Source organism: Coccomyxa subellipsoidea (assembly GCF_000258705.1).
Source record: "Coccomyxa subellipsoidea C-169, whole genome shotgun sequence".
NCBI classification, from domain to species: domain Eukaryota; kingdom Viridiplantae; phylum Chlorophyta; class Trebouxiophyceae; family Coccomyxaceae; genus Coccomyxa; species Coccomyxa subellipsoidea.
Window position 1 is genome coordinate 1,745,930 of NW_005178042.1, and position 9,588 is coordinate 1,755,517.

Here is a 9,588-nt window from a genome sequence, read left to right on the forward strand (position 1 = left end):
CAAAGTACAAACTTGAAGTCTAAAAGGCACCACAGGTATCATGTAATAACTACTCCAGCGCTTTGGCAATAGTGCTGCAATCTCTGCTGCAATTCTGCCGATAGGCTAGTCTGCAGTAATGGCGCTATCCTGCCAGGTTGCACCTGCGTACAGAGGACCAGATCATCAGGTTGATCTTGCTGCTGTCTCTCAGAAGTGCAACCAACTTCCATGGAGATGCAGACAGAGAACCAGGTTCACCTGGGAGAGCCGTGACAGTGAGGCTGCTAAGTTTGTTTTGGCGTCTGCCACATCCGACACTGGATCGCGCTCAACTGGGGCAGCGTTGTGGAGCTGTGCAAAAGATGCCGCATAGCCCTGAGCGCAATAACATGTCCATCAGAAAGAGCGAAAACAGGAAAGCAGCATACTTCTGTGAGCAGAATTTTTGCAATCCGTCAAGCAAAAATTGGCGATTGCCGCAGTAGGTCCAGGCATGCATGAGCACAACAGAAAAATGCAAATGACCTGGTTCTCCTCGGCTACGTCCTCGTGGTTTTCAGGTGCCTCGCCCACCCCATTCTCCTGCTCCAGTCTCCGCTGCTCCAGAGCCTTCAGCAGGCCGCCTAGCAGCTGGCCCCACAGCGCAGCACCCTCCGCCGTCTGTAGGGCTGGCAACTCGCACACGAGCTGCATTTCCAGATACACATGAAGTGAACACCCATCCTTACTTGTTTAACATTACTTCACGATCGCAAGCATTCCCGTCATGCCCTCAGCTATCTAGCATTGAAATTGGGTCGCCCAGTGCAGTCCAAGGACACAGTCACACATGACAAAGCACACTGCAGCCTGCGCATCTGGGTGGGCCCCTGTATGCGGTAATCAGTGGAACAACATGGTTTAATATTATTCCATCATTCTATCACGTAACACCAATACCCTGCAGGGCGCCAGTTACTGAGCAGGGGTAAGTAAAGAAGCTGGCAAGGGCAGAGGTGTCATCATCAAGAGTCACACCTTGGTGGTGGCGACGGCCATGAGCTTCTCCTCGGTCTCGCCGCGCACGGAGGCCATGTTGGGCAGCCACACCTGCTGCAGCAGCACCAGCAGGATGCCCGGCTGCACCGCGTCCACGCTGGCGGCCAGCGCGCCCGGGCCCCGCTGCACGATGTAGTGCGACAGGAAAACCAAAAAGCCCCGCACAAAGCGCGACGTCTTGGCCGCCTGCAGCCGCTGGAACAGCAACGACCACACCTGCCCACACAGCACGCCACACTTCCTTTACGGCTTCCTCAAAATAAGTAAGGGGGGTAAAATCAAAATCTTAAACAGCCTGATTTGGACTTAATTGGTAAATCTCTGTTCCATAAGAAAACGATTTTTTCCCTACCCCCTTTGATCCCCACGCTTTTGCACCTCAGCGTCAGTGCGGTCAGAGAGTTCTCTAACGATTCCAAGTTAGAGAGCTGGGCAGGGGTTTAGACAGGATTAGGGCTCACAATGGAGGCAGAGAGGGTGGTGTGCAAAAGGACAATAAGGTGTTCAGGGGAATCTTGGGGTATGTCTGTAGTGAGAGGAGTGCACCGTGGGCATGTACTGCTGCAGGCTCTCCGGGGGCATGTGCGTGATGAGCCCCTCCAGGATCCTGAACCCTTCCTGGTCATGCGCCTTGCTGGCCACCAGCTTCTGGAAGATCCCCAGCACCCCCTGCATGACATCCAGTGCTCACGTGCAGTGTAAATAGACGCCAACAAAATACTCAAAAATAGCAACAGCACATGTCTTTTGTTGAGTGTTTTATGTGCGTCTATGTTCTGGGAGCATTCAACAAGGTATGGGCATACCTGCAGCAAGCCCTGTTGCGCGATCTGGGCCCCAGCCTTGACCAGGTAGGCCTGCAGCAGCCGCGTGAGCGCAGGCACGTTGCCTGGCCGCTCCCAGAACAGAGGGGCCAGCAGCGGCTTGAAGATGGTCATGTAGAGCTCCGGCAGAGGCGCTGTGCGCAGCTCTATCAGCTGCGCAAAGATCTGGAAGACATAGGGGTGGAACTCCTGCAATGCATGCGCAGAATCTCTAAATTCTGGATGTATAATCGCAGAATTTCCAACTGTAAGAAAAAATGTGTGGTTGGGATGAAAGGAGGAAGAGAGCTTGCCTGCACATCTTGCTGGAGGACAACATTGAAAGCTGGGAACAGGTTGCTTTCCAGGTCAGCCACTTTGCTGATGTCTGCAGCAGCTGAGTACCGGATAAGCGCTGCCACGGACTCAAAGAGGTAATGATTAAAGCCTGGCTGCGTTGGATTCTGGCACACTTGCAGCAGCATTGCGGCTATCCGCTCTAAGCACAGCGCAGCCACTGGAGCAATCTGCACAGCTCCCACAAAACCCAATCAATTCTAAATATCAATACTAAAATCACATTGTTGTGGTATAAAGCTGTGTTGCACATTTTTGAATCTGGGAGAGTTGAGAGATCAAGCACCTCTGGACCCACAAACGTGATGACACGCATGACGGTCTTCATGAGATACTCGTTCTCGCCAGATTCGGGCTTTTGGAAGGCCCCAAAGAGGTTGTTCAGCAAGGGCATCAGCTGCGCTTGCAGGTCGCTGACCGAGAAACGCTGGCGGCCATTCTCCTGAGGTGCAGCCACACAAAATCAGAAACTGATTTTGCATTGCATGTGCAGTGCCTCAGCTGTTGCATTGAAATGGTGATGGCATCTCTCTATTTGAATGACGGGAAGTGAATGCAAGATCACAAAAGGACCTACCTTCGATGCCAAGAGCCTCTCAATAGCGATGGCTGCGTATGAGTGCACGACATTAGAGTCCGACCCCAGCAGCGCAACCAGATTGCCAAAGGCTGCCATGATCACTGGAGTTGGCAGCTGGCCTCGCAGGATGGTCAAGAACTTCAGGGCATCTGCCTTCAGGATCGTCAGATCATCCACAGCCGAGGATGTCAGCTCGGGTGCAATCTGGCAGGCCAAGACAAAGGCTGAGTCAGACTTGTAATATTTGGCGCTCTCACAAATAAATTGAATACTGGGTTGTCCCCTATCTTAATCAGTTTTAGGAATGAGTCCAAAGCTGCACACCTGCTGGCTATAGAAGTCTCCGATGTTCACAAGCTGGTTAGTGGTGGTGGCACCCTGGGCAGCAGTGCGGCCGCGCACTGTCAGGGCCACTACCAAGTAGATGGCGCAGTCTTTGGCCTTCCAATTGGCGGTGGGATTCTGCGCATGCTCTGCCAGAAGAGCCCCCACGTATCCAGTAAACAGCTCCGTCACCTGCATGTCATCAGCCTCACATGCATGCATTTGAAATTTCGTACCGCTTTGCTGCATATTGACTTTTCTTTTCTAAGGAGGTGAGAGAACTATTTGCCTTGGCTTCAAACTTGGATGTCAGAGCCTTGACGAGGTCAGTGGCTGCGCGCCGCCTGGTGTCCATGTCACTGCCTTCGGTGTCCCTCCTCACATACTCCACCCAGTTCATGTCAAACATCTCCTCCAGGTCATCCCGCAGCCGGATGTTGGGAATCACTATCTGCTCGCACACCTGCACGCACCCACATGGCCCTCAGTGATTGCTCACTGTTTGGATTCATACAATAACATTTATGTCCCGCAATCAAGCTGGACACCCTGCAGAAACTTTCAGGAAGTTGGGGCGTTCTTTGAATGGGATTGGGTGGAAGCCACGCCTGCTGGAGGACCTTCTCATCCTGGAAGAGGCCATGATGGACTCCCTTGACCAGCGTGGTCAGGAACCTGATAGCGCTCATGGCCAAATTGTCCTGCATGGGTGCAAAATTCGCAATCAAATAAGATTAGATGAGTACGAATACCAGAATAACATCAGCAAGAGCGTCCAGCAGAGAAATTGAACAGCAGACCTGTCCAGGGTTGAGAGTCATTCGGGTGAGCTGCGTCCAGACATCCTGGGCGAATGTGCCGAGGTACTTTGCAAACTCCTCCTCATTCATCTCCATGAACAGGTTGATGTTCTGGCAGACAGCCGCCTTGACAGCGTCCACAATGCTCTCCTTGTCGGGGTCTTTCTCGGCAAGAGCTGGGTTATCATAGGTGAGAAAGAAGTGAAACTCCTCCATCCAAGTGTCCAAGACGTTCTCAAAGTCCTGCAGGGCCACCGCATTGTCATTGTACGAGCTGAGGAAAAAGGTGTATAATAATAGATGCGTACTCAGGTTCTTCCTTACCTCCGTCAAGCCAGGTGAGTTCAGAGAGAAGAAGATTCGCAGCACAAGACGTGCACTAGACAGCGCCAGCCGAAGCTGCTCCAGGTCACCTGATGACGCCTTGATCTGAGCTGAGATGCCCTGCAATGCACAAAAACCTCCTAGAGCGCAGCTTCGGCTGCTGAAAGTTGCAGTGCATGCACAACAAAAAGCTGGTATTTTGTAATATCCAGGCATGCAGGCGTCACCTGGAAGCTTTTCAAAAGGGGCTGCACAAACTGCTGCGAGTAACTGAGCTCATCCGACAGGGCAGTGCTCATGAACTGGTTGCGGTATCGTTTGTAGATGGAGTTGGCTGTCTCAAGGACTCCATGGACAGTGCTGGCATTCCCAGAGTCCAGCCTGCTTATGAGCTCCGGTAGCAGCGTTGGCCACTTGGCCGGGAACTCAAAGCTTGAGATGACTGACAGCGCCTCGCTCAGCTGTGCTCGCACCAACGGCGGGGTGGACACCATCAAGCCTGTCAGCAGGCTCTTGATCTGCTCCTGTTGCATTGAAAGATTACAACAATATCTGTTAGTGTTCATCAATACATTGCATGTTTTAAAGCAAGAGCTGAGGCCTCACAACAGGATTGGCACAGCATGAAGAGAAGCCCGCTTACCTTTTCTGCGTCTTTCATGAGTTGTTGTACCGATTCTGTTGGTGCCTGTGCGTGGCAAGAATTCTGGTCAGCGTGAGTCGATCGGATGATGCTATATATTCGATGGGAAGGGAAAACTCGTCCTCACCCATCTGTACTTGACAAAGTTCTTGAAGTTGACAGCCGCCGCCTGACGTATCTCTATCGGCGCATCGGTGGAAACGACCTGCATGCATTTTTAACAAGCATGTTTCTCTCAAATGCTGTCGTCAATTGCTGCGATTTGCACGCTGTCTGATGATGCGTCCACAAAAAAGCTGCAATACATGACAAAAGAGAACACAAATGTATATGTTCATGCGTTAGACACACCTGTAAGACTGCAAGAGCAAATCCATCTTGTGTCGAGGCTGTCTTGATGTTTTCTTCCGCTTTCTTCCTGACGTCCTGGAATTGTCATCAGGGCCATTTAGATACACATCGATGCCGAAAGCTGCAAAATTTGAATGTGATGAGTCTACAAATACCTGTTGGCTGCTCAAGGTTTGAAGGAACGCCTCGCTGAGGCCTCGGACAGCAGAATTGTCCATTGATCTCTTGAGGGGATCGTAATATTTCAGGCAATCAGAGTGAGGGTCCTAACATGCATCTTCAGCGCATTATGGAGTCTCAGTATATCCGGCATGTTCAGGAAAGACGCAAGCAGTTTCTTTCAAACACTCTCACAAGAAATTCCACATTTTGACAGTGTGGCATGTTTGCCCTAGATTTGGGCAGGCGGGCAGGCCAAACGGATTCGCGAAGCGAAGCTAAAATTATACTCAGGGTCAGATGGTCCCATGTCGTCATATCTCAAACAATTAAAAAAATTTCTGAGACGTTTGATGTGCTATTTGTTGCTATTGAGATGCTTTCGTTCGCCTACGACTTTTCCGTTTTGAGATGCCGTTGAAACCTTCTCTGATCACAAGGACTTGTTCGTGGCGTTATACCTCCACAATAAGCGCACAAGATGCATGAGAAATCTTTAAATCATCATGGATTCAGTGATCAACATGAATGCACTCATTAAGGCCTTCTCGAGCATCTCGAGTCTGGACCTCTTTGCAAACCAACTGTGTCTGAAAATGAATGGGGGATTTGGTATTAAATTATAAGACTAGACATAGGTAGCCCATTAAGATTAACACTGGTCCTAAAGTCCCATATAGAGCAGCAGCATAGATCACCATGACGAGCCCTGTCAGGTGTGAGAGCGCCCATCACTTGAACAATCAGCTCTCACCAGCTTCAGATCTCTGCTCTCAACAAGGGCAGAGTCAGTCACCGATAAGAGCTGGCGCAGATGCGATCGCTTTCTTCAGGCAGTGCGGAGGCACCAGTTCCACACACTTCTTTCAGTGCAATAGGTAGGCCTTCGACGCTTCGTAAAGCTTTCCAGGATATTCCCCATAAGCACAGACCTGTCTTGTGTCATGTCTGACATGGTGAGGGGAAATTTGGTGTCCTGGCTGGACAGGGCCCATGCCTCTAAGAGCTATAGGCCATATGACCTCATTGTGGCTGATGATGGGGATCTGGACCGTCACGAGCACTTCCATATATCAGAATTAGGTGTCACCCACATCCTTGCCGGACGCTGGTCAGACCACGTGCCGCTTGATGTCTGGGACAGAGAAAGCAAGCAGTTTGACAGGCTCTGCCAGCTTGGCTTCTTCCGCAACTTCGTTCTTGGCAGATCCTTGCAGAAATGGCGCAAAGTGAGCCTTCCATTAGCTCTTTGGGTATCTGAGGACGCTGATATTCAGCAACTGTTTGTTCACGCATGGCGTGCTCCCCATGCATTTGGCAGTTGTTTGACCTGTCTCTGTGGAGGCGAAGCGCAGGCAATTCGAAGACTGAAGTTTGAGCAATTGAGGCGCCGCATTGCAGAGCGGGCGTTCGTCAGCAAGCCAGAGTATTTGAGGGGACTCCAAAACATTGCAGAAGCTTCAATGAAACTCCAGGTGTAGCTCCCTGCCAAGCTGTTGCCTTGGAGCACTCCTGACCCCGTCCGTATAATTGGTCTGTCCCTTTGCTTCTGAAAAGATTGTGTGCTCGGACAGGCAGTACCATTGATAACATTGCCAAGTCTAGGCAAGCAGTACGAGGTGGATCGTTGGGCAGACCTTCAGATCTCCAGCCGTGAGCAGCATGTGAAACCGGCTCTGGATGCTGTCATTGATACCGCACAACAGGTACATGCACGGCACCCTTTTTCAACAATCCAATGACAGCCCTTCGTCACAGCAATGGCGCTGACTTTGCTTTGCTCTCTCTACTTTGGAAGGGAATTTGGAAGTGATGGCTTGTGCAACTGTTGGCGCCACACCATCACATGCGCGTCTGCTGCAGTCAGCCTGAGCAATTTCAAGGAGTGGCATCAAATTGAAAATGATTTCCAGGAGGTGGAGGGTATCTGCAGAGTGATTGGGAAGAGGGCGAAGGAGTGGGCTCAAAGTGTGCGCAGCATGGCTGAGCTGGCGGATGACACTGGGGTGGATGTTCTCAGGGGCAGTCTTCGGGCCATGGTCACAATCAAAGCAGAAAAACAGGAAAGAGCAAGGTAGCATCCTTTCCTATGTACATGCATGCAGGTTGAAACCTGCTGCATCTTGTGCCAATCCAGCGGTGCAGGATATTGATGGCCCTTGGTGCGCATGCAACAGGATAGGGTGCATGCTAAAAGTATGGCGTGATGCCTTTGCAGGTCGTTCAAGCGTGTCATGGATGAGGCGGGACTGATGGGGAACTTTGTGCGGCTGGCAGACATGATGCTTGCCGAGGCATTGCTTTTGCATGTTGTAGACACAGTCAAAGAGCTCCTGGAAGTGCTGCAGGCATCTGACAATGTGCCAGTAGATGCTGCCAAGGTAGCTGCTTGCATCGGCCATGAGCATGATGGCATGCATCTATCGTTCTCAAAGGCAGTGCTGCAGTTCTCCTTGATGAGCAGAAATGTCAAGTTATCTCACTCTAATTGAGGCATGCGCTGTTTGCAGGGGATGTTTATCACGACTGTATCTTTTGCACCTGACAAGGGCATGCGATGCAGCCCTGACGGCTTCAGCGTCTCTGACACAATCATGACAAATGCTGTGGAGGGCGCCATTGCGCTGATTGCCAGCTGTCCTCGCTTACTAATGACACGTAGCTTCGTCCCCTTTTATGACATGCAACCAAGCCTACTCAGTGTCTCCCATGTCATCAGGTGACATTTCTTTTTGGCCGCGCAAAATATACCTCTTACCTCTTCCATTTGTCGAATGTTTCAGTGTCTGCATGGCTGACATGATCTTTTCGGCGCGCTTCCTAGGGACATGCCAGAGTATAAAGGAGCTTGTCTCAGCATTGAGGGAGTCATATCAAGGGACTTTGCAGCAGCGCTTGAATGCGCAGCATCACTTGAGGACAAAAGAACGATCTTTGATACCTGCTGTGCTATTGATGAGGAACTGAGAACGATCAGGTATCCTGCTGCAATCTTTAGGATTGAAATTGGGTCTGGCACGGTGATCAACAGAAATTAAGGTGATCATGTTATGAGACGATCTTGCAGTCACAGAGGAGCCAGGACTTCTTGAGTGTCGACCTTTCATTCATGGCAACCATGCCAAAGCATGATTGTGCTGCAGGACAAGAGATGATGTACACAACCAACTGCAGCGACTCGTTGGCTGGCATAGAGGCTTTTCAGGGCTCAGCGAGGGTTTTGGAGCAGGTTGCCTGTTTGTTGACATAGCGCCCATGAAGGCATTAGTCATGCCTGCTGTAACAAGGGCAATAGAGGCAGTGAAAGCACATGCAGTTGTGCTGGCTCACTCAGCATGTGTTGAGAGCCTCTCAGAGATCCGTACCAGGACTACCCGCCTTTTGGCCAGGCCTGAGGATACAGATTCGTTTGGTTCTTTCCAGGTATAGCGACCGTGCACCTCAGACTCTACATCACCCTGGCAGCAGCATCATAACAGCATCCTATGACAAGGCAATGCTCTCTTATCATGCATGCAGAACCTGCTGCTCGCTAAATTTATGTGTGTTGCTACCAACAGGAGGTGTGCAGATTGCAGCAAGAGGAGTATGCTGCTGTTCTGATCCAGGCTGTACATGTTGATGAGCTCTACAGCTTGTTGGCAGAGCATGAGCAGAGAGCGCCAATGGCAGACCAGGTGACACTTCCTGACCATGTGCTGGCACCGATATGCAAGCGTAGAACTTTGAAACTTAAATGCCTCTGATCAGAAATGCCTGCATGCCTGCAATAGTAGTAGCACGGCAGTGAGAGGATTGCGGGGGTAATTGCAGCAAAATGGCTGACAACATGCTCACTTGTGCCACTTTGCCTGTCATGACGCAGGTCCGACATGATGACTTGAAGGAGGCGAGAATAACGTTTGCCAAGGCCCTTGAAGATGCTGAGGCATATCTTCTTAAGAAAATGCCGTCGTGACAAATGTGCATCAAGATGCCCTTGACTGACTGGCGGAACATCACATGCCAGAATGGGTAGCACTCGTGAGCCCGAGCCCTTGTAAGACGGAGATAAAAATAGGCTTCCTGCGGGTGGTTGTGGGCGCCATTCCTCTGGTTTACTTATAAGCAATCACCAGCACCTGATAAGGCTACAGTACCTTTTTGTTGCTGTTTACATGTATGAAAGCCAATTCGAGCCTTGTGTGCAAAAAGAGCAGCCATGATTTCCCACATTTGAAGATCAGA

At 50.7% G+C, this 9,588-nt stretch overlaps 2 protein-coding genes across 2 annotated transcripts; one reads left to right on the forward strand and one right to left on the reverse strand.

The window, feature by feature from the left end:
- Nucleotides 1-105: 105 nt before the first annotated feature.
- Nucleotides 106-5,542, reverse strand: COCSUDRAFT_64193 (Cse1-domain-containing protein; the record flags this gene model as incomplete). The annotated part of the gene is made up of 19 exons (XM_005651846.1): nucleotides 5,358-5,542; nucleotides 5,203-5,277; nucleotides 4,979-5,056; nucleotides 4,852-4,896; nucleotides 4,436-4,732; nucleotides 4,209-4,328; nucleotides 3,885-4,127; nucleotides 3,693-3,785; nucleotides 3,374-3,547; nucleotides 3,085-3,276; nucleotides 2,758-2,964; nucleotides 2,467-2,622; nucleotides 2,144-2,350; nucleotides 1,827-2,033; nucleotides 1,567-1,689; nucleotides 1,000-1,236; nucleotides 508-669; nucleotides 241-357; nucleotides 106-129 (listed from the first exon to the last, which is right to left on the reverse strand). Exons 1-19 carry the CDS (start codon nucleotides 5,418-5,420, stop codon nucleotides 106-108), a joined length of 2,820 nt encoding a protein of 939 aa, XP_005651903.1. The 5' UTR covers nucleotides 5,421-5,542.
- A 2,340-nt stretch (nucleotides 5,543-7,882) lies between these two features.
- COCSUDRAFT_31988 (hypothetical protein) lies at nucleotides 7,883-9,541 on the forward strand. Its single transcript, XM_005651847.1, has 5 exons — nucleotides 7,883-8,080; nucleotides 8,186-8,338; nucleotides 8,505-8,784; nucleotides 8,922-9,038; nucleotides 9,227-9,541. Exons 1-5 carry the CDS (start codon nucleotides 7,914-7,916, stop codon nucleotides 9,317-9,319), a joined length of 810 nt encoding a protein of 269 aa, XP_005651904.1. The 5' UTR covers nucleotides 7,883-7,913; the 3' UTR covers nucleotides 9,320-9,541.
- The last annotated feature ends 47 nt before the right edge of the window (nucleotides 9,542-9,588 follow it).